General features: G+C 47.7%; 1 protein-coding gene across 1 annotated transcript in view; it reads right to left on the bottom strand.

Annotated features, from left to right (window-relative positions):
- LOC111079732 overlaps nucleotides 1–17,379 on the bottom strand; it is a 29,361-nt gene extending 11,982 nt beyond the window's left edge. The window contains exon 1 of the mRNA XM_041591833.1: nucleotides 13,817–17,379. Coding sequence (XP_041447767.1) covers nucleotides 13,817–15,332 — 1,516 coding nt within the window. The 5' untranslated portion in view covers nucleotides 15,333–17,379. The remainder of the gene's footprint in view (nucleotides 1–13,816) is intronic.
- Nucleotides 17,380–25,466: the final 8,087 nt, after the last annotated feature.

The following is a 25,466-nucleotide window of genomic DNA, read 5'->3' as shown; positions in this document are numbered from 1 at the left end:
GGTGGAACCAGTCGGAATGGGTATGGGGATGGTGGAGTGGCGTGGCGTGGTGTCCGACATCAATCCGCTTAGTCCCGGTCCCAGTCCCAGTCCCAGTCCCTGCCCCACCCAGCCTGCACCCGGCCAACCAGCCTGATGGCTGGCAATCAAGTAGAAGCGTGTCTAATCACTGCTGATAAGATAAGCGACTTATTGGCGCAGATACTCGTACTCGTATAACAAAGCGGAATAGCATGGCGGACCACACACTGAGATTTAGCGGTGCAAGTGGCAGCAGAGCTCACGGAAGATTTAATTGGCATCAAGTGGTATTAGTATTAGCCCTTTTTAAGCAGCAAATGTGAGCTAGCAAGAAAGGATTATTTGTACATAAATGTATACAGGATCAGTACGGATTTCATCACATTGTAGAAACATCTGAATGCCAAAGCTCCTTTTTATTGTTGAATAGAACTAACTGAAACTATTGTATTCCTTTCTGCCTGCCGCGCATATTCATCAGAAGAGATTTATTCAAAGACACCCACCTCCGCCCCCTCCCCTTGGCAACAAACGCACCAAAGGAAAACCATTTGGTAATTGCTTTGAATGCACTCGTCCGTGAAAATGGAATTGGTCGCCCCCACATCAGGCCATAATGTCGCACTCAGGCAATTGCTAATTGACCTGGCCACCACCCAACTCCCGAATTCCAATCCCGAATTCACTGTAGCAGCTCCAAGGTCGTTCGCCTGTGACGTCAGCCAGCACCCAGATCGACGCCCGAGAATTGGACCTTGGCTTGGGGCTAGACAAGCGGTTTGGCGGTGAAAATTAAGCAAAAAATAATTATCAATTTTCTGCCGCGACCTGGATCCACCATACTTGGACGGGGAATGGGATTCCCGTCCGTCCAATCTTTGGTGCCAATTTAATTTGCCTCATGCAGTTTCTGCGGACAGTTTGCGCGCGCTGGCCTGTTACTTTTTCCGAATCAAAGTAATTACAGGCGCGGGCTGCCAAGTGCCAACCACGCCCACAGGCCTGGGCATGGGCCTGGGCCTGGGCTTGGGCTGGGGTCTGGTCGGGGACCGAGTCTGAGTCCGCGTCGGCGTCGGCGAGTGGGGTCTAGTCTGGCGCTCTTGTGTGCCACTGGCACTTTATTTATAACTTTAATGGTTATAATTTTGGGTTGCCAGATGATTTAATGATGATTATCCTGGTGGAGTCCAAGTGTGGCTCCCCCTCGAGTAGCTTGCGTCACTTGGGTAGTGGCAGTGGCAATAGCAATGGCAATGGCAATGGCAATGGCAGAGCCAGCAAACAGCCACGAATCAATTCCGTTCAATAATTTAAATTTCCTTCTGCTGCTCTTGACTCGACTTGACTCTATCACGCACCTGCTACGAGTATATAATATCTAAATACAATTTACGTATATTTTCGTACTGACTCGCCGACCATTCCGTTTCCTGCTCTGCTTGGTGGGGTATCCGGTTCCCACTTAGCATTCCCCTTTCCGATCCGTTTCGTGTCAGTACATTGGTCGCAAAAACTACTTTTCGCAATTGTTTTCCTGGCATTAGTGGCATACAAATTTCAGGACTTCTCCCCACTCCCACTTCGGGGCTCCTGCCAAAACAAGAGCCCCATGGCAGGTGCGTCTGGCTGGACATAAACATGTGGCATGCTACATAACTCCTGGATTGCTCTTGCTTCTGCATTCCCCACAGCCCACATAACACATCCCACTTCCCGGACTCTGAAACGTGGATCCTGGATCCTGGCTGCTGGACCCAGGACCCAGGACTCCTGCTCCTTGGCTGGCATCGTGTGATGTGTTTGCTTGTTTACTTTGAACTTTTTGCCTTGGAAATTTTTCGCAAATTGAAAACTGGGACAGGAACTGGGACTGGTACCGGGACTGGTACTGGGACTGGTACTGGGACTGGTACTGGTACTGGGACTCTGTGAATGGGTGGCCTGGGTGATTGCTTCTGGCGGCCACATGGCTCGGACTCTGCGTCTGCGGTGCAGTGCACTGTCAACATGTTTTGAACATATCACTTTTCTATATGGAAAATTATTTATAACTTTTGACATTTTTAGTGCTGAGCGAGTTTTGGAAGACAGTAAGGGGCAGCGAAAAGGGTCCAAGGGTGCTTTCGCCCACAGAATGTTCATTCATTTCGGCAGCAGCTCCCTTTGGTTTTCCCTTAAGCCAACACGTTCCTTTCCTCCCTATCCCTATCCAGCCCTCCTTTTCCCGGCAATATCTCACATTATTAATATTATTTTCCTTGCTGGTGCTGTTGTTGCTGCTCGGCACGTCGGCACGTCCGAGTTTTCTCTCCTGACTTTTCATTAGCGCTAAGACAACGCCTTGGCCTTTTGCTTTTCATTTTGCTTTTGCTTTTTCCTCTGCCTACCAATTTCAGTATTTTCGCGGACAGCAGGCGGTAGGGATGGAGTGGAGAGGGAGAGGAGGGAGGGAAGGATGGCAGGGCAGCAGTGAGCGAGAGAGATAAATCTGAAGGGAAGAAAAGTTTCATTAAAAGTGTTTCTTGGCCCCAAAAGATGCATTGCAATTTTCTCTCTCATTTTTGGACCTGGCCCTGGACATGGACCTCTCCAAGCGTGTCTAAAAATAGCCAGCCAGGCGTATGAATTGTGTGAGCGGCGTAGGGAGTGGAGGGTGGTGTGGGGTGGTGTGCTGGACATGGCCGCCAACGCCGACTGCCTGTGAAACTTTTAAGCCAAGTTTATGCGTTCCTCGGTCGCAACGACAATAAAACTTTTGCTTTTTTCCAAGCCACAGCGCTTACCTGCCCAAAATGTGTTTTTTCTTCTGGCTACATTCGTGTTTAATGATGAGTTTTTATTGTGAAATATTGCAGAGCCCTAGCACCCAGCACCCAGCCGCTGCCTTGGCTTTTTTTTGCTCCCGCACTCCCACTCGGGCTACTCTGGTGCGGGGTACCATAATGAAAAGTTTTGATTATGTTGCCGTTCCCATTTCCATTCCCCCCCAGTTTTAGTCCCAGCCCTAAATCCAGCCCCATGGAGCGGACTCTCTCCACTCTCCACGTCCGGGGCTACTTAGTTACTTAATTTCCGCGCGACATCCTCTAAGAACTTGCTCTGGTCTGAGCCTTGGTGTTGGTCTTAGCCTTGTCCAGGAGGACTCTACCCGTCGCCGAGGACAGAGAGGACAAAGCACAGTCTGGCAGATTGACAAAGGGGGGGCTGGCGCGTGGTGGGGGTTCAGTTAAAAAGAGGGAACTTGTTGTCAAGACGCCGACTGTCAAATGACACAATGCCAAGGGTGGAAAAGGGGTTCCAAAGGGGCTCCAAAGGGGCTACAAAGGGGCGTAGGGGTGGAGCCAAACCGTTGACAGTTCCCAGACGGCAGCCACTTAAGTACCAGAGAGAGTGGCGCACCTTTGGCAATAATAATGCAGGCAAAGCAGGAAAGACCCCAGCCAACCACATCTTCCCCTTCACCGTACACCACCCACCCCGCCCGTTGGTGAATGCAAAAGTGCAGCTGCAGACAGGGGTCGAGGACGAGGGCGAGGGCGATGGATTCAAAGGGGTTTGGGGGAGCGCTCCCTTCCTTTTCCACTTAATTTTCTTTCCAAACTCAATTTGAACTCTGACCTTAGCAGAGTTTCAGCCCAGCCTCCCGCCAGCTGAGATTGCCTTGGCACATTTCACATAAAATTTCAGGCATACGAAGATGTCCAAACAAGAAGCTAACCCAAGGCGATGCAGCCGATGCAGAGGTGGACATTGATTGCCGTGATTGACTGAAAAAGTGAGGATGAGGAGGCAGCCAGGAGGACTCCAGAGAGGGACTATTTGACTTATGAATGAAAAGAGCTTCAAGTGCATTGGGAATACTTGGAAGCATTAGCGAGATTAAAACAGTGACTGGAAATTGGGACCATCTTGGGACCAGGCTTGGGAAAACGATTTGAATTCAGATTATGAGAAAATGGTCGCAGGACTAATGCATACCGAATACCCCAAAGTAAATGAAATCTCTAATAAAAACTTTACTAAAGAAATCTTAAATTGAAACCACAAATGGCTTTAATATCGGCTTATTGATGCCTGGCATTTAGCCACTGAAACTCACAAGTGAAATCACTGCAAGGCTCACTGCAAGGAATCACAGTTGGGACAAGGCAAGCAGCAACGGTTGAGTCAACCCTAAACGGATTTGAATGTCCAACGCTTGGGTTCATTCACAAAACAAAACAAAAAAGAGCCTCCCCCTCGCTGCCACGCTGCCACTCTATGTGGGTGGTCTGCCAGAGAATGAAGTGTCCATTCATGGACTATGTACTTACATCTGTTACGGTCCGTCCTGGCGACTTGCAGTAGCTTTCCATTGTTGTCCCTGTCACTGTCACTGTCCCTCTACCCTCTCACCGCACATCCACATTGTCACTCGCATTTGCCTTTTCCCATTTCCCATTTCCCGTTTCCAGTGCCATTTCATTTCATTTCATTTCACTGTGTTGTTTGCCTATGGCTTACGCAGTGGCTCAAGTGTTTGGTTTATATTTGGTTTTTGATTAGAAAACAATGCGAGGGGTCGATGGAAGAGCACTTCGATTATGCAATGCCACGACGGGACGAGGCTCAGGCTCTGCCCTCAATTATTTAGGAAATGTCGCACAAATTGAATCAAACACGGCCGCGAACGGCCGCTTAATGGCGTTTTAGAAAATGGCGCAGAGCCCATCGCACTGACCTCATTACCTCGTGCCGGAGCACCGCACTCGGCGAAAGTTTTGGTAGGACCCACAGCAGTGACCCCATCATAGCTGCCCAATGCCTGGGACTGTTTGCCTCAGTGTAGGCAGCCGCTAGCCGACTCTCGGATAGTCTGGCACAACAACCGTTTGCTGCTTTAGTACACGGTGGCACTTGCCCCAGCTTGCGGCAGGTTAAAGACCGAACCACCAAACCACCAACACAGCACCTCACCTCACCCATGGCTTGTCGCGTATTAATTTCCCTGCGCTACGCCTGGAACACTCCACCACTGTGGGTGGCTCTTTCCATTTCCATTTCCTCCTCTTCCACCCATCTGTTTGTGTAAGTTGTATAGATAATGGTGCATTGCTTTAGGCGCTACAGCGCTAAAAATACCCACACACAAGCAACAAGAAGAACTCTGAGTGTGCCTGCCCTATCTGTCTATCTGTCTAACTGTGGAAGCCGAAGCTTGAAATACCCTTCCAGAAAGAGGTTACCACTGGTTTTAATTTAAAACCTACAGTCTCAGCAGCTGCAATATTTATTTGGATTATTTTTAGCTAATAAAAGCTATCCAGCATAGACTTTTCCTGCTCTTACTGCAGCAGATTCGAATCGTTCCAGAAGGAATCCATAATTTATCTTCTTCAGCGAAATTCGAGGGTATATGAAGCTCTGCAAGGGTATAGTTAGTATAGAGCAGGCCACTGTGTATCTGCGTGTGCGAGCGGGTATCTGCTGGTCTATGTGTACCCAGGACTATGGTCCGGCTCGGCTGACGTACGCAGACATGGTACACAGACGGGTAGTCGGCTTCACCTGGGCCACAGCATGGACTACGAGTATTTGCCTAGCCATTGGGTGGCTTTCAGTGGGTGGCAGCCACGCCATACCCAGTGAAAAGGGGCCTGCCTGGTCGGAATAACTGGAAAATGCTTTAAGCGGCTTGGCACCGGCAAAATAAAGTTATCCAAATTAACTGGGCCCAGTTTCTGTGTGTTCGATGAATCATCCATAGATAAAAACTATTCTCTATACAGACTCATATCTAATAGATATATAGATATATACTATAGTATTGCCACATACACCCAGCACAGCCCAGACGCACTCTGGAATTTAAATCTAAATTTATTTCCAACATGTAATAAAATTTGTTTTCTATAAGTTAATAATAATAATAGTTCAATAAAATGTTTGATATATTTGGTGTAGACACTGGAAGGGCGGCTGGTTCGCGCACTCAACTGACAGCCAGAGGTCATGACACGGAGCCACAGCTAACCACAGACCGGGGCATACACATAAACATGCACGTGCATTAATCTATGCGTCTCCTGGTTGCTGAATATAAATCTTATTTAATTGCAAGCCACCTGTCAATTTCAACTAAATCCCGCACCGATGAGCGGTAACGACATCAGCAACAGCATCAGCCCCTGCCTGACACACCTTGACATTTATTTGCCTGGCTTAAGCCGAAAACCGCAAGACATGAGGCAGGAGGCAGGAGGACAGAACGACAGTTGCAGACATTGTGGTTCGGTTTTTTTTTGCTTGTTTCGAATTGGATTTATTCGAACAGAAACATATTAGAATGGCATTGGCTTATTCGTTGGCGAATAAATAAGTTTTTCCAGCAGATACATCTGTCGGATTCCACTCTCCGAATGGCCAAAGATTCCACTGCAAACCACATCTGTGACAGGTATGGCACTGTGTGTGTGTGTGTTACCTATGGTCAGCCAATGGGCAACAAGTTGTGTCTCATTTCACATATTTTCATTCGTTGTTTGGAAAGACTCTAAACTGAAACCGGACTTTCCCCTTAGCATATCCGTTTTCCACTTTACGCTCAGGTATGAAAATATACCATAAAAAGATGGCATAATAGACCAATCAATAAGGCCAACAAGCGACACTCGGTTGGGGAAATGCCAGATGGCAGATGGAAGGAAAAATGCCGATGATTGATTGAAAACTATCTGACTGGTGTTGCTGTTGCTGTTGCTTTTGGTGCTGGTGCTGGTGTTGGTGGGTGGACTAGTTGGGCGGCAGAGTGATTGGATGGTTGGTTGAATTGTATGGCTCTACGGTTGGATGGGGCTGCTACTGTGGGACTCCTACATCCGTGTAAGAGATGGGAAATTTGTTGCAAAATAATTTTGTTTTCTTATGAATTAGAATATTCGTAGCGCACAAAGCGCACATAAATATTGCATAATTCTGTCCCGTCCCAGGCATTTGCTTATTAAACGGGTATAACATTCACGGAGATGATTATGCAGAAACGGTTTGGATGTGGCAACGGAACCCCCGGATGTACGTACATCGCCTGAGATCGCTTCGTTTTGGGGAAAAGGTCAGCGGCGGCAGGCGGCAGTCGGCAATGGCTGTGGCCGTTGTGAAGTGAGAAAAGCACAACCGTCTCAGGATCCTGCACCTCCGGCACCTCCTACGGTTTTCATCCTCGTTAACCGGTGTCCCGTTCTCACGTTCTCCCGTCCCGCCCCGTCCCGGTCTGCTCTGCTCTGCTGGCTCTTCTCCGACTAAATTATGCATGCAGCTATGCGAGTGAGTGCTAGCCTCATTATGCACGACTGATGCGAGCTCCCGGGGCCGGAAGCCTTTAAGTAGGCAGCAGCAGAAGCAGAAGCAGCAGCAGCAGCAGCCTCTCTGACTCGTCCTCTAACCTCAATCCCATCTCCGTGTCCGTGTCCGTGTCCGTGTCCATGTCCATGTCCGTATTCATGTCGGTGTCCGTGTCCGTGTCCATGTCCACTTGGCCAACGCCAACTCTTCCAGCACTCCAAGTGCACTCTGCTTTGCCTTTGAGTGCGAGCATATACATTTTTCTTGGGTTTTTGTTTAGTTTGCAGGCCTGCGACATGGTGAAGTGATGCAGCCTGAAAGTAGGCTTTGGCTGTCGGCTTAAATAAGCCATAATTTGCATTAGCATGACTATGCACTTGGCCACAGTCACAGTGCCTCCTCTAAAGTCCGCGCACACACGCACTGGCATAGGCATAGGCCCAGGCAATGGCACTCCGCTTTGCCTGCTCCAGTTTTCACTGGCCCGTACCCCGTACCCCTTACCCGTACCCGGACGGACTCTTCCATGGCTTTTCTATTGCGTTTGATTTCCATGGCCTATGACGCACATTGTCCCCCCTGTGTCACTCTCTTTCTCTCTATCTCTCTACAACAAAAAAAAAAATAAATAAAATAGAAAAGAGAAAGGAGAACCTCCGTCATATGTCATTTGTCTGTGCGCACTTGAGGCCCGGCCCAGACCAGTTCCCAAGCCCCGTCGGCTAGATTTTTATCCTCAAATTGTTGTAGTTTTTCTTTTTTAGCTGTAGCTGGTATTTTTCCATTGCGTTCAGGTTCAAGGATAACTGCGTAAATGTCTCAGCCTCTGCTGAAACTGGCAGAAAATGCGATTACGCAGTGGATATAATGGATAAATATCATACCTTTGGTATTCACATTTAACATTTAGGACCAGACAACGCAACAGTCCAATGAAATCAGAACCAGCCCAGCAGCCCACGTCGAGAAAACTGATCTATTTTCCGCTCTGCAGCTTTCCCTTTGAGCCCCAAAAACCCACACACAAAAGTCGTGTAGGGGAGTACGAGTATTACAAGCTAATAAATAAGCCATTAGTTATATGCTAAATAGGATAAATGCTAAATGCTGCGGAGCTCTCGACACTCTGATAATTTTACGGGCACTTTGAGCTGAAACAATGACGAGACAAAATGTGTGTGGGGGGGCAAGGAAAAATGTGCCCCTAATTGTGGGCAGAGGCAAAGTGTCGCAACCAACCCCACTCTCTTCCGGACGCTTCCGTCTACTCACATGTTTTGCGATTCATTCATAAATTCCGCGTCAGCTCGCAACTCATTAGGCACGACGGAGACGACGGAGACAACGACGACGACGACGACGAAGACAACTACTTGGCTGTCTGGGCAAGGCTTTCCTTTCCTTTCCTTCCCTTCATTTTGCTACGCTTTCCCTCGCAGTCCTTTCTTACACTTTCGCCTTCTTGTGGCATGCCTCTAGATTTCATTGCATCATCTCTTGTGGCTCACTCTATGGAACTCACTCCCTCTCTCTGCCTCTCTCTGCCTCTCTCTCTCTCTCGCTCTGGCTTTTTGGCTCTGTCTTGGGTAAATATATCATAAGCAAAAGTCCTTGACGCTTCATTGACTAAAAAACTCTACCACGAGCACAGAGAGGATGCACACATACAGGACACATACAGGACACACACATACACGCAATTACTCTAATACATTTATTTGCTCTTTTTTTTTGCTCTATTTTTCCCTCTTCGGATGACTAAGAGCCGGAGCCGCTGACTTACGTACAATATACATATGTATGTATGTATAGCCAAGTGTTTCGGTCATTTGGCCTCTTGTGGCTTATTATAGATTTTGGGCAGCCTCAGCCTCCGCCCCGACCCTACCACTAACATCCATCCATCCATTGTGATCCAAACTCTTACTCTTACTCCTACTCGTACTCGAAGCGAAGCAAAGTAGCTGATATTTATGCAGTGCACACAGCAGAGGCAGAGTGCCACCGCCAGCTATTTGGCCATTAGATTTCCAATTCCCATTCCCATTACCCGGCAATCCTTTTCTGGGACTAGAATCCCAGCTTCCGACATACCACACTTCCCACAGATTTGTTGTAGTATACACATACATACATTACATTACTTATTTATATATATATGTATATATATATGTATATATGTATATGTATGTATGTATATATCAATCTCAGAGTTCGCAGAGTCTGACTTTTGTGACGTAAGCAGAGGGAAAAACTTTGGCTTTTGGCGCTGCTGTCGTCAAACTGGCTGAATGAGTTAGCAACACGCACACACACACACACACACACACACACACACACACACACACACACACACATACATACAATTGGCCTGCTCAATGGTCGCGTCGTCCGTTGGCCGCTCCCTCCCCGGGTCTTACGGTAATGTAAATATTTTCTCACAGCCTCGTCGCCGGCCGTTGCCGTGCCGTCGCCGTTGCCTTTGCCATCGTGTGCCATAATTATATATGCAGACTCCTCATCGCAGCAGATCTGGGGTGGTAGTGGTGGTGGGCGATAAAGGTGGGTGTGATGGTTCTGACTAGGATGGTGATGGGAATGGGAATAGGGTTGGGGCTGGGGTGAAGTGGGTTTAGGCCAAGCGACTGTTTGTATGCTTTAAATTTCCACGGACTGGTTGTCTAGCTGTCTGCTCGCCGGTTGGATGCTGGCAAAGATGATGTCATGGGTGTATTGATTTGTCTCTGTCACTCTCTTAAATTGTTACTGTTGCACTGTGGGGGCATTCTACTGGTTATATATTTAACCATTGGTTTACTTTGCCATTAACAGAATTCCTAAGAAAATTCCACGCTCTTTCGCTCTCATTCTCACTCTCTATCTGTCTGCTATTTCTTAACCACCCAAAGGCATTCTTTTGTCTTTTTCGACTTCATTAAACAAATTTCAGCCTATGTGTGGGTGGGCGTGGTGTTTCAGTTCAGTGGCCCACTAATTAACCAGGAACCAGATTGCCGCAATTCCATTCACCAGAGACCACCAATGCAATCGCAAGGAACTCTGTCCATAATAAATGCGGAATAAATTGGCTTCGACCTTGTTGGAAAATGCGTCTGCATAGGATTTGAAAATTATATACACGCGTACGAGTATGTACGAGATATATACATATATATATATATATATATATATATATTGAATGAGTATATAAATGTGCGCGTATATGCTCTTTTTATAGGTCAAGGAGCATTCTATGCCGCCACACAAAAGCAGAAAAGTTTACAAATTAAGGCAAGGATTTGTCGAGATCGATTCAAAGCCAGACCAAAGCTGCGCGACTGACAGAAATTTGTCTAGTAATTTTCTACACTCTCTGTGGGTCGAACACCACACCAATCCGACTATTTGCATATCAATGATTGAGCCAATTATTGAGCCTCACAGACAGGCATTGACGGAGGCCTCGGGATGGATGAATGCAGATGTCCTGCCAGACAACCTGTCGCTGGTGTGCGGCTTAGGAAATTTCCAACAGATGAGACCGAAACCGAGACCATGGCCACGCCCACGCCCACGCCCACGCTTACGACATGGAGACATCTCCAATATCCATTTCCAACTAATTTGCGTAATATTTAACGCAACAATGGAACAATGGACGCATAGTCCGTGGAGCGGGCGAGTCCGCACTTATCGATGATCCTTTCGCCGCCAAGTGGCCACTTGAGGACCTCTCCTCGAATTACAAATTAAATCAACAGCCAGAAACTGTGGGAAGGGAATGAAAATGGTTGGGAGAGCCTAGAGGCACAAGCACACACACACACACACACACACACAGACAGACATCCATAAACGCAGAGGAAGGAGTGAGAGCAAGAGTGAGCGTGGAAGTGGGAGTGAGAGTGAGAGGGACAGGCAAAGTGCCAGGATGTAGGCGTGGGAGAAAGGACATGCCAAACACAGGCGTCCATGAATGAATGAGTGTCGTCTCTCTGCCACTGACAGTGCCACCGTAGGTGTCTCTGCCTGTCCGTGTCCGTGTCCGTGGCCGTGTCCTAGTGCTGGGTCCTGTCCGGCGTGATGGGCCCCCCGGGGTGCTGTTACTGAATTAGTGGGAAACCGCATCGTGCAGATCTTAATGATGTCAAACTGCCACCGCGGCCGCAGGATTCCCCGGAAAAAGTGCGAGTGGTTTTGTTTTTTTGTTGTTCAGTATGAAAACTCTTTATCCGTCGGGTGACGGGTAGTCGACGAGCCGCAGGGCACCTCGACAAGCGGCTACCGTTTGAACCACATGTGTTTGTGCCTCTTCCCCTTGATTACAACCATTGTAGTTTTCCCAATAAAACAAAGGGAAAGTGTGAACAAATGTGGGTATGCAGAGGGCAGAGGGCCGATGTCTTCGTTGGAGGTTGTCGGTTGTCGGTTGCCGGTGGACGGCTTTGCAGCTGACCTGACACTTGATGACGTTGTAAGGCAACAAATAAACACAGGAAGAGAGAAAGAGTGAGAGAGAGAGAGAGAGAGAGAGAGGGTGGAATGAAATGTGGGATAAGTGGAAACACCAAAAGGGAATTTTCCCAGCAAAAAATGAAAAAGAGGAAGCACATGCAGAAGCAGCAGTGGCAGTGGCAGCAATAACAATGGAAAAATACGCTCCAAACATGCGCATAAAATGAAAATTCATTGATTGAACTCATTTGATTTTTAATTGGATTTTTGAATTCGAAAATCCACTTAAAGAAGATGCTTTCTGGGTCAAAAGAGGAAGGCAGAGGCCAAGTAAGGCAGAAAGGTAAGCATTCCAATCAAATTTAATTGGCTAATCAGTTTCATGGTGCGTTACCCATGAATTTCTGATGAAATTGATTTCCAATTGGCTGAATTATTGTGATGGATCCTAGGGAAAGCAACTAAAACTAAATTAATAGAAACTCAAACAGGGAAACATTGAGTACACGCATGTGCAGAAAATATTAAATCGCATTTTATTCTTCTGCTATGCTGAACATCTTCTAGGAACTGATTCGCTCTCAGGAATACCATTGCTGCCGAGCAGCTGTACAACGTACGTGACTTGATGGGACGAACGCCCACATATACTCGCATTTATCGTTCAATAAAATACAGCAATCAATTAACAATTAACAGATTATCCGTGAACATTCAATCGATTACTCACACAACTGCTGCTGCTGCCGAGAAATCAATTGAAAAATCATTCATTCAAATTATTAAGTAGAATATAAATAAAGTTTCGAGTCTCCAGTTACAGATTATCCTGTCTGGCTCCCTCACTCATTTCCCTCCTGCTCAACCGCTCTGTTGGCGGACAATGAATTCGCATTTAGCACTCGGCCATAACAATGGCCGCCATTAAACTTGAAAGTGTTAATTAAAAATTAAAATTGATTGCCAGACCAGACCAGACCAAGCAAGTCCTCTTGGTGTGCCAGAGCAGTACCAGTGCCAATGTCAGCGCCTCTAAGCCCATTCCGTATTCATGGAGGCCATCAAAACTTGTTGTAAAGTAATTTAGCCATCCAAGTGATTAACAACAGCCGAAATGGGTAAAAGCCAAGGACGAACTTCCCCCCAGAGAATGGCAGTCTCAAAAGTAGAGCCATGGGGCTGTGCTGCCTCGCAGCTTCTCGCCGACTAATTTGCTAAATGCAATGGCCAAAGTGGAGGGAGGCTGGCAAAGTTACCAAAAATAGCTGAAAAACGAATGGAAATAGTGCAGAGAACTTTGTCATTGCAGTTTCGCAGCATTGAGACAATAGGGCTGGCTACAAACTATTAATTGCAGTGCAATTGTCGATGGTTGATTGATGTTTTGTACAACGGCACTATAATATATATAACTATAATTTAATATACGAGTACTTTATGTGTTCCCTTTCTGCACCACCTATAAACATTTTACTCAGCTTGTGAGCCACCGTAAATCCCAATGGGGCGTATCTGGCTGGAACGTACTACATATGTATTTTTGGTTCGAAATTAGACCGATTAGCGGCCTTGGCCAGGAAGTCGAGTGTTGTGACATGGATTTCAGGTCAGACCAGAATAAAAGTACCTCGAAAAATAACTAATAACCGAATTAGAAGGCACGCCAGGGTCAAGCGATGAAGGTGGATGAAGGAGGGGGGTTGGCAGTGGCGTTGGGGCGCGTATAAAATTAGCTGACATGGAATATACACAGGTACGAGTGCAGGTAATGAATGGGGAATGGCACTAAGCAATAGCCTGACTGGCTTGGGGTTGGTCGGTTGACTGTTTTTGTTTGCTGTGCCTGTGCCTGGGCCTTTACCTTTCTTTGGGTCGAGGTCTGATTAGATCAATTTTGTGGCATGGAGGATGTTGAACTAGGGTGTAGGGGGGGTTAAAGGTCATAGGTTAGCCCAATCAGTTTCGATTCATCGATTTCCGTGGCACTCATTACACTTATTCCAGCTTATTGGGTACTCACCGATTTGTGGCACATCGTACTGCCTCTGGCCGCGTGCCGTGCGCAGCATCAACTGACTGGCTACGCTATGGGAGACCGATGGCGCTGCTGCATATCCGCCGCCCTGGGCACCCACTCCGCCGGCCTTTACGCTGCCGGAACGCTTGTGGTTGGGATGCAGCAACTGTTGCTCGGACTCGGACTTCTTGTCCTGCGAATTCGACTGCTGCTGCTTCTGCTGCTGCGGTTGAGCATCTCCAGATGTGGATTCGTGCTGCTGTTTGTTCTGCTGCTGACTGGCAGCACCAGAGGCAGCACCGTCTCCGACGGCTGCTCCACTTGCGTCTGTCTGGGCTGTCTTTTCATTATCCTTGGGAGCACTGAGACTGAGGCTGCCAGAACGTGTACTCGCCTTCAGATGCTTGCTGGCCGTGGCCTCCGAGTTGGCCAGCGAGAGCATTCCACGCTGCTGCTTGAAGTGCTGCCCGAAGATGTTGCGCTGTAGCGAGGGCTGCCTGTCCGGTCCGACGCCCACTGCGGCTCCGCCCCGCTTCCTGGCCCACTTCTGCTGCATGCGAATGTTGAAGTTTCCAGTTCCGGGATGGGATAGGCCCGGGTGACCAGCCAACTTGGCCGGACGCCCGTCGCGGTGATCCTGCTCGAACAGCTGCTGCATGGACTCGGGTGCACTCAGCTCCAGTTGTTCCAGGGTGCGATAGGGATTCTCCGGCAGCGGCTCCTCCTCCATGCCGTGGTACTGATAGGTGTCCAGCTCGCGCAGCAGCTCCTCCTCGCCGAGATGCGGCTCCTGGTCCAGCTCAGAGAAGTCGTCAAAGTCCCCGAAGGAGTGCAGGGGCTCGTAGATTGGCTCTATCTCCTCCTCGCGATCCGCGGGCTCCACCACCCGGCCGTAGTACTTGACGGGATGGCTGTCCCGCTCCTGCAGCTGCCCGTAATCCTCCTCAGTGCTCAGCGGAGCAGGCGGCTCCTTCTGCACGCTGCCGAAGATGAAGCCCCTGGCTGCCTGCTGCAGCAGCGCCGGATAGTCGCCCACATCCAGCTCCTCGCTGGGCTGCATCTGAATGCGTCCGGCAATGAACTGGTGTCCGCGACCGCCATGACCCGTCGGACCGTTGCTCTCCGCCGTCTGCTTGCCTGCTCGTGCGAGCAGCATCAGCCGCTCCCGCTCCAGCTGTGCCATGTCCGCGATCTCCTTGTTCAGCCGCACCGTGGTGGCGTCGTAAGCGGCCGCTGCCGCGGATCGATGCGAGGAGGCGTGTCCACCGCCCGGCGGGACGCCACCCGGATGCTGCTGATGGTGTTGCTGCTGCTGCTGTGACGGCGCCGGCTTCCACGACAAATAGGAGGACGATGAGGTGTCTGGGCCGATCGCTTGGCCAGTGCCGCCGTCCACCGGTCCCATCATAACGGTGGAGGATGGCGAAGACTTCTCGCCATTGCCGCTCAGGTGCAGCGCGTAGAGGCCGCCCTGGATGAGTAGCACGCAGAACAGCGTCTGGGCCAGCGAGAAGAACATTTTCCGTTTGTTGATTTGTCGCAGTTTCTCAATGTGACAACTTATTTTGACGGATTACCGGTCCCGCAGGTCCCGGCAGTGATTCTGTGTGAATATGTGCGAAATATGTTCCGTCCAAGAGGGGTGCGACGGTGGGGCACAGAGTCGCTGGAAGGGCGGGGGAGGGGAAAATAGGTCTGCTCTTCAGATTACAGGCTTTTCCTGTTGGTTCGTCGCTGGGGCGATGATTACTCTATTTGGTTGACAATTTCGAAGCGAAGCTCTTGTAGGTCTTCATGCCGCGCGCCGCTGCCCAACACTGTGACGGCCTACGCCTGGCCTGGCATTGCCCAACACAGACAAGCGGCCCGTTAGTTTGGCTGTCGTCCCTTTCAGCGCGTTTTTGTCTTACACTTTCTTCTCCCAGTTTTTTTCCACGTCTCTTTGTCTCTTTCGCTGCTGTTGCTTTTTGCTGCCTTCTTTCGTGGGGGCCGTGTTTGTTGCCAAGTTTGTTTTGTGGCCCTGCTTCGCTCCGTTAAGCTGCGAAGTTCCACACAGCCTTAGACAAAATCAATAATCAATTGTCTACTTTCAGTACCGGAGTTGGAGTTAGAGTAGGAGTTGGAGTTTTTGTTGGTTGGAATTTCTCCAATTAGATGCGGTTGAGGTTGTTGCTGAGGATTTGAACCTTGTTGGCCTTTCCCCACACACACACACTCGCACGCCCCAACAACGCCGTAAGACAGTGCTCGCTCTCCCACCTAGGAGACGTGACTGATGAAGGAGGAGGGTACGGGTATGGGTACGGGTGTACAGGTCTAACAACTAGTTGCTGCCCGTCCGTGTTCGTCTGCTGTTCTAGACCTGCCTCTACAGCTACTTCTGGAGTCCTGGGCTGAACGCTTCGCTTCCTCTTGGCCGTTTTGCTGACGAGGAAGAATTATTACACACCACCAAAATAATAAATATATGTATATAGAAGTCAATGTGTATATAAGTTAGTATCTGGAATCTTGTATTTCCCTGGGCTTTCAATTCTTTAGTTTTCCAACTACTTTTGTTTCCACGGCACTTGGGACTCCTCTACTCTCTTCGTTCGTTTGTTTGTTTGTTTGTTAAAATGCAAAGAATATTTGTGTGTATATTTTTGTATAATTTATAGTTATAACAATATTATTTGTATTATATTGGTTTAAGGAACTTTTAGCACTTTTTATTTTGAATTTTTTCTTATAGCTTTCGGCGTACGGCACTTTGTTTTCGGTTTCCGTTATCGGTTTCGGTTTCGGTTATCGGTTTATTCTCAAACTCTTTTCAATTCGATCAATTAAAATTCACTTACAAATGATTTTAAGAACTTATTTGAAAAATATATCTTCACTTCACTTGGCTTCGATTCGATTTGGAAATACTATGTGTTTGAAATCCTTTAGACTTTGTTTCGACTTTCACAATTTGGATTTCGTATGCTTTTCGTTGATTGATGGATGTGGAGGGGGAACTTTTTCATATGTGATGTGAGTGGTATTTGGATATATGTATATATCTGCTTTTTCTGTTCTGTTTTTCTAGTGTTCCGCACTGTGAACCGACACGCAAGGACTCGTCGAGTCGTCTCAGCAGGTTTCGCCCGTTTGTCTGCCTTTTGCTTGGAATCCTGACGCGTTTTGGGTCTCTGCGCTGTCGCTGTCGCTGCTGCTACTGCTGCCTCTGCTGCTGCTGTTGCTGGTGCTGCTGCTGCTGTCTCTGCTCAAGGCGTTTCGTATTTCAACTGTAGGATATGCCCATCTGTGAGTGTATTTATGTGTGTGTGTGTTCGGATGGCGGTCGTGGTCGTGCGCATTCGTTTCGTGCCTCGAATTTCACTCGTCCTGGCTGGCTGCTGTGTCCTCTCTCACTCACTCTCTCCCACTTCTTCGATACTCCCGCCCTGCTGCTGGTGCTGCTGCTGCTGCTGATTCTGTTTCAGCTTCAGAGTCGTCTCGGCGTCTCGGCGTCTCAGCGTCCCAGCTTCCTGTAACGGCACTCAGTCGGCTTCAATGGCAGCGAGCACGAAACGGCATTTGCGTCTGTTCGCTCAATACTGAAGAGACCGCTCGCTCAACCACTTGTTTTCAAGCCAGCCCGAAAAGACCATCCATCCATCCGTTGTGTAGAGTTTTCCCGAGGCGGAGAGAGCGTCCAGTGATTGCGAGAGCCGAGAGCTCTTTTGCGCATGTTTTGCCGGCATTGCCAACTCCCCCACCACCACCCACCGCCCAGCACTCAACTCACATATGGTTTTGAGTCCTATTCCGTCCCTCACCCTTGCCCAACCCAAAGACAATGGTGGAGGGGAAAGGTGAGAGAGTTCGAAAGTATTCCCATTTGGTAATAGGATTTACCTAGTACATACCCAAGTATCAGCTGCTTCCGCCTCCTGCTCACCACACCTAATACTTCAATTTGTGTGCTGATTGCGGCTCAGTCGCTAATTGTTCTCCACATGCATTCATTTTTCATTGGTTAAACCCCGAAAATCTACGGACTGCTCATCAATTTCACGGAAAGTTTGCTGAGAGTCCCATAAGAGGAATAACCCATTGGGGGGTCAAGAACTATAAGACTACGATCTGCAGTTACGGCAGTTACTATTACTAGAGATTTGGTTGATACAGCCCGAATAAATATTCAGACATTATTTAAGATTTCGGATGTTTTTATCGCCATAACGGATATGTGAGCTTTGCCGTTAGTGTGCAGATTTGATTAAAGTCTTAAATACCTTAAGAGATTTGTTTATTTGTTTGTTTATTTGTTTTTCATACATGTAACTTGCATTGAATTCAATCATAGTATGTCCAGTGCCTGCCGTTCCCCTGTACAAAACACTTTCCCCTGCATTGCTCCTACAAATTCGAGTCTGTCTCCTCTTCGAATCCGTTCGAACTTCGAACAACGATGACGCCCACACATTAGAGAGAAGAACGAAACTGGAACGAAAGCATGAATTGCAAGTCCCTGGGGGCGAGGGGTCGAAGGGCAGCCGAAGAGTATCGTGCCACAGCGAACATGAATGAAGGAGAATTCGACTAGCCACGGACCGTCGTCATCGATGCCTGCAACCTGCTGTGTGTGTTGCTGTTTTTGCAGACGCCCCTCATGCAAGATTCAACAGCAGAGTACTGGCCGAGGGCGTGCGAAGTGCGGAGAGCGGAGGGGACTGGCCTGGCCTGGCCTCTCGCGGTGGCGGCAAGGTGGGAATATGCTGCTTAGAGAATGGGGCATGGGGCATGGAGCACAGTCTGTTGTCGTCACGATGTCTGTGGCTTTTAGGTTTTACGAGCGCGCAATTGGAACTGTGTATTATATATTCGTACTTGCTCCATGGATGGTGGGGCATGGATATCAGAGCGTGGTGGAGGTGAGCTTGAGCCATCGGGAGTATGGACAGGAGAGTTTCGGTCCCAAGGGATTGATGGCATTCGAAAACTGTGTGGCCGAATAGTGTGGATAAATTCTAGAATCGCTTAGTATAATTTCCCCCGCTATATAAAGAACGGATACGCAAAGAAATTTCAAAATTCTGGATTCTTTATGTATTCAAATCATTTTTTAAATATCAAAATTAGATCTACAACTTATTTCATTTGTATTTATTTAATTTACTTCCTTTTCAAATTTTCTCGTGCAGACTTCTCGAGGAAAAAGCCGGCTTGAGGACACAATTTGTTGCACGGAACAAAAGTCTACACGGGGTTGGAAAACTCTACAGGAATCAGTAGCAGCAGCAGCAGCAGCAGCAGCAAACAGCTGAGCCGAGCTGGGCCAGGCCAGACCCCATTCACATTCGGTGTTGGCTGTTGGAGCGACCGACCGTCCTACCACAAGCCAAATGCACTTGCTGGGGCATGGCAGGCGGGCAGGACAGATTCGGGGAGCCAACAGATGATTCTGCCCGGTCACTGCGCAGGCGCTGGGACGACGACGGGACCGACCACAACGACTACGTCAACAACAAAAATCGAAGCAACGAAAATTTCATTCAGGCCACCCACCTCCCCCCACCTTTCCAACACCGACAGTTGGGGAAAAGAGAGCCGAGCCCCAGTTGCATGGCATGGGGCAGGGAGGGAGCAATTACCGCCTGGCTGGCGTCGTCGTCGTCTTTAAGCGATGTCTGCCGACTGGACCTGGGAACGGGAACGGGTACGGTGACGGGGGCGGGACATGGGTGCGCCGCACGATGATGACGCCTACGCATGTTTGTGACGTAAGTTCGCACCCGAAAAAGGACACGAAGGCTTCGTTCCTGTGCCTTTGTATTGGATATGCATGTGAGAGGCGCTGCAGGCGCGTCGCGTCGGCTGAACAGGTTGCTCCATTGTCCGTCCGTGCCTCCGACACCTTGGGCCGACGCTTTATTTTTCTGGGCTCGCTCGCTCGCTCGTCGCACGCCCACCGTGGCATGCCACCCGAAGAGCTACATCTCTGGCCAATTCAGATTTTGCATTAAATATTTGCATCTATGGCCGATTTCAGCTCCTCCCTTAAGTGTATGTCATGATTTCGGAATCGAAACTGCCCTTAGCATTAACTCACACTCTCTTCCTATATATGCAAGTACATATTTACTTTTATTTTTATTTTCCAGTGCTCACAAGAGCATAACCAGCTCGATGTCCACCATTTATCCATTAGGTTTTCAGCATAGGAACAGACACCTTACGAGGATCAAAAGTATTCCGTTTTTATGATCATTAAAAAACGAATAAGGTGAAATAAATAATTTACGTTTAAAGCTGCGAATGGAGTCACTTACCAGAATCAAATGAGCAAAGCTAAGAGGGAAACGGATGTGTCGAACCAATCAGAGCCTTAATAGTCTGACGAAAAGGCAATCACTGCCCCTATTGACAGTCCAAATTGACTGTTTTTGTTCATATCTATTGGTTGAACAGCAGCACCCTTTCAATAGCCTTTCAACTGTCATAAGCGGGATGCAATTTGGTTTCCAATTTCCCTAATCGGATAAGACGGAGATCGACTTCAGTCTTAACAACGATTTATGTTCAAGTTGGCACTTGAAAAGGCCAACTCCGAGAACTTCCGCCATTCCCATCCAACCACTTGCTCTTTGCTCCGTTGGGTTCCTGGTTGCTGGTTGCTGGCTCTGGCGGTTCTGGTTGACATTGAATTCCGTTGGACGGCCAAATTGCTAAAAATAGGCAGCCAGCTGAGTGTCTCCTGCTCAGCTCCTCCACGGACTCATCTCCGGCCTGGGCTTGTCTCTATTAGACTTCGTGCGCAGAAAAACAGGAAATTGCATAAAATGTGCGAGAAGCTGCCAAGACGTTGCCATAGCCGTTGATTAAAAATTGAGCAGCAACAGCAATGGCAACGACAACGGCACAACGACAACGGCAACAGCAAATAAATAAGTATGGACATGGCGAAAATCTGTTTGCCAACGGCAAAATTCCAGGCTAGGGGACATGGACAGACACGACGATGACGGAACACAAATAAAATCAAACTTCAAGGGTCACTTCCGCTTCAAAAAGCAAATCGGGCTCCTGCCTCTGCTGCCTCCTGTCCTGCCCTGCCCGGCCCTGCCCTGCCCTGCTATTTCGCTCCTGTCGAAACAGGACATGTCTCCATAGAACTCCCAGGCTCGATACATTTTCTGAAATTAGTTTCCGGGCTAAAATGAGTTGTAGCTGGGCGACTTTTCAGGCCGCTTGTTTTTCCGCGCTCAACTGGAAGTATTGACATTTCTGATTTGGCTCCCTGCTGCCTTCAGGCACATCCTTCCCAGACATATCCCAAATGTCAATCGGACTTACGGGAAAAAGGGCAGCAGAGCAAACCAAATACATTACCCAGCATTGTGTGGGTTGGCCAAAGGGGGGAAAGCGACTCAAATAGATTCTCCAAGTGCCACAAAAATGAATTGCAATCGGTGGATTGCGATAGACTTCGCAGGAATCGAGCTGCCTCAGTAATTCTTATATCAGACTCGTTGGCTATGCTTGGCTGGTCAACCCAGAGCACTCCAAGCTCCAAAAAACCCTCTCCGAAAACCTCTCAAAAACACATTCAATCTGCTGAAGCTAACATATTGTACGACTGGTCCGAGTACGCGACGTCTTGTGTGTGTTTCCAAGCTTTTTTCTGTTTGATCTAAAAATAAAAGTTTACCATATTTTAATGCCTCTTTCAATGTCAACTGTTACGTGCTTCCCCTGACTCCGGCTTCGGCTTCGGCTCTGGCTCCATGGACTTGGAGCCAACGTTTTCAAGGCCATAAGTTAGGGTATGAGCCACACACACACACACACACACAGCGTGTGTTGCCTGAGCCTAGCCTATGCCTATACCTATGGGTGCCAGGACCCCAGTGCAAGGCGGTGCTTTGAACTCCTTTTGCCATTTACGACAGTAAATATATGTAGTCCCATGACAATGACAATGAGTCAGCTGTGACGAAAAGTGCTGACGCAGCTGACAGTTCGTTCGCGATGGCAGCAGCCTTAATGACATATAATTACGCGGATCAAAGCGGAAACTGATCACTTGAAAGGTGAAATCTGAGGGATATGTATTCCTCATTTAATTAAGTTGGAGTGCTTTACGAATGCGAGTATTCAATGCAATATAAGAATCCAAATGATGTCTCAAAATCTTGAGTATGTACGCAACTACAAGCATACCGCAAGTACTCCTCTTACCACAGCTTAAGTGGCGCACAGCACAATTGAGTATTGCCGACAAATCAATAGACAGAACTCTGACCAGACACGATTCCCAGCCACTGCAGTGGCGCGTGCTAGTAATCAAAATTACATTTTCATTGCCCCACTCCGGCGTATGACCACGCCGAAACATAGCAGTACGTAGCAGGCACTTGTATATTGCTACTATTGTCAGGCCGTTCTGTGTGGGCGTGTAGGAGTGGCCGTGTCGCATTGATTTGTGCAAATCAGCACCCTAATTGCCAGGCAAATGTTAATTGAGTGAGCGGTAAAGAAACACTATTATACATATGTAAGATTGTATGTGGCATAACATGTATCAATCACATTTTCCAACATATTAATGTTTGGCCGCAAATTTTAATTAAATCAAAGACCAGTTGGGGGCGTTGCCATGGAAACACATCAAATCAAAGCTACAATATAATTTCTAATTAACTCAAATTGAAATCAAGCATTACAAGATGTGGGGGAGGGGTGATGGGGCATGGGGCAAAGAGGTAAATGGAGCATAAGCACATTCCCGCACCCACACATACATATATGTTTGTATGTTTGTACCTCCTGCCACGCCATCTTCATTAATTTGCAATTAAACAGATTTTCTTTGCTTATTGTGACTGAAGATATGCATACCTATATGTATACGTATGTGGGTTACGTGTGGTGATAAATTGTCACATTTGTTACCGTATTTGTGGGCGATTTAATGCGGCTACTTAACGCACTTCTCTGCACGTCTGAGTGCCGACAACGACCACTCCCATTAGGATATTTCACGCTCATTGGGCTGGAGCTGAAGTAGGAGAACACTTTAAGTGGTGAACATCTAAGGGCGATCATCTCTTATCAGCGCTCATCTTCAGCAAATGCAAATCGTTTACAGGAATACCCAACAACAACAACAGCTTTATGGTTGGATGACGCTTAAAAATAGCTCTACCTACTGTTTGTGCTTTAGCAAATAATTCTAGAAAATTCCCCCACGGGCAAAGGCTTAAAAGAGAACAGAACACAAATAGTCGTGGATGAGAGGACTTGTCGCAGTGGCAGCCGCCACGCCGTTGGGATTGAAGGACCACAGCTCGGATGGACGGAGCCACTGCAGCTGCAGCTGCCACTATCCAAGGATAGTTAGTGGGGGGGACATTGACAATGAATGCCGTCCGGCTGCGCTCTATGCAAATTCTCTGCGGCTCAGTGACTTAGTTATCCCTTGAATCCCGTAAGCACACCTTCTCCTGCCCGCTTGTTTTCTTCCTTCTTTCTGCTTTTCCCAGGCGCAACTTAGCATCCAGCTTTACTCTGTCACTTTAGCGATTCATTACTCTCCGTTGCTGCTGTATACCCTCTCAGAGGATTGGGTTCTCTGCAATGCAGAAAGGAAAGCCGCTTTGGCATGTGAACATACCTGCTAGGGCATCCAAATCTTCGGCAACCAAAACTTGGCCTACCTCCCCCCTCAAGTTGGTAGCTGTTGGCATTGCTGCCTTTGCTGTCGCAGTTTTTGGTTCTTTTGTTTGAGTTTCTGGTCAGCCTGCCGCCATTTTGATGACATTGATGAGTTTTATATTTATTTGTTTGTTTGTCGTTTGCTTGCCTGCCTGCTTGCTTGCTTGCTTGATTTCTTCTTGATGACGAAAAGGAAACTTTCGCGAAACTTTTTTGTGTCTTCTTTATGTCCTTATTTGTTGTCCGTCAAATGTGCGTTGCGTCTCTTAGCTCATAATTGTCCCGAAACAGTCTACATTTGGGGTGTAAGTCGGCTTAACAACTTTCAATATATGTACGGAATATGTATTTACTATGTACATAAACTTGGCAAGGACAAATTGCTAAATTAGCATAAATTCCATCACGACGATGATGATGATGATGATGATGATGTGAGGTTCATAAATTAATAACGCCCACGATACTTAACAGGAACTTGTCCTTGGTGCTGGCGAGTCAATGTCTAAAAACTAAGCGGAAAGCCATTACAGCAATTCGAACAACAGGGCAAATAACATGATTCAATTTGGTGCGGCTGAGGCACAGGTAAATGCCAAGACATGCCCACCCATTGGAGGCTTCTGCAGCCCTTGTCCTGCTTTGTCCCCCCCCCACAGCACATAGATCATTAAATGTAAATGTTAGGCCACCACCGACCGCCCTCCGAACGCCAGTGCCAGCAGTGCTGTGTATGTAGTTCCAGGCGACATCTGACATTTGAGCCCGCAGCTCGTTAAAAATCGCCGATTGTGCCGTCTATTTAAAGATGGTATTTAGCAAATGATTGAATCGGCGAACATATATCAATTGAATTTGAAATTCGAAATTCGAAATTTGGAATGGAGATGCCATTGCCATTATGGAAAATGTATTGTCTTTCCAGCTATACCTACACATATATACTTACGTATATCGATTTATTAAAACGCCTACATTTCCAGCTGACAGAGCACCCGACCACCCCCCCTCCTTCGCTCCCTCTGAATCTTATTCAGAGTCAAGCTGATTTTATCTCAGTTCCACATTGATTACATGATTTATATATGTACATATGTATATATGTGTGTAAATGCTTGATTTTTAGTCGATTGTGTTGTGGGGAATCAACCGTTCCCTTCATTTCTGAGGAAATCAATCTGTTTCTCAATTTACTTGGGGGAACATTTGGCCCGAAATGGGCAACAGGAGGGTCCATTTCTGGAATAGAACAATATCAAAAGGCAGAACAATAACAACTTTAACAACAACAGCAACAACAACAAGCAGTGTTAAGTTAATATTTTAAGCCAAATGTGGGGGCTAATTGACATGTTGAGAACGAACTGACAGGAGACTTAATTACAGTCTGAATTAGGGGACTGTGCTCGAGTGCGTCTTGGATTAGTTTAATCCCGTTTGTTTTAATTAGTCATGTTTATCGCACAGATACACACACACACACACACACCACTCACTCACACACATGCATACCTATTTACAGTATGTGTGATTGCAGGCGAAATAATTTTGGCATCGGTTGGGTCTGCGGCACAGCAGGACAATGCCAGGGCACAAGCCCCGAGTTGCTTAACGACAACTAATTGACAATGCCAGGACCAGTCCCGTACAGTCCCCTGCATGTCCTGTATGTGCGTGTTTTATCTGTGGATACGAATTATCTACGAATGAAATAATTCTACTGCCAAAGCCACAAAGCAAATGGCCAACGGTCTAGCGGCTAGCGGTCGGTCTCCAACTCGCATTTACGAGTAGATAATGCATCAGCTGGAACTCACACAGGGCAGGAGTGGTGGAGCAGGAGAGTGGAGGGAGACTCACAACGATATACTCGTACTCGTTCGCAGTGGCATAAATATTAATTACGGACCGCACCGGACCACACCGGAACCACACCCCTCCGACGGGCAGGTATGACAGGTATAGTCAG

Source organism: Drosophila obscura, unplaced genomic scaffold, assembly GCF_018151105.1.
Source record: "Drosophila obscura isolate BZ-5 IFL unplaced genomic scaffold, ASM1815110v1 contig_151, whole genome shotgun sequence".
Classification (NCBI taxonomy): Eukaryota; Metazoa; Arthropoda; class Insecta; order Diptera; family Drosophilidae; genus Drosophila; species Drosophila obscura.
The sequence above is the reverse complement of the archived record's forward strand: the minus strand, read 5'-3'. Positions and strand labels throughout refer to the sequence as shown.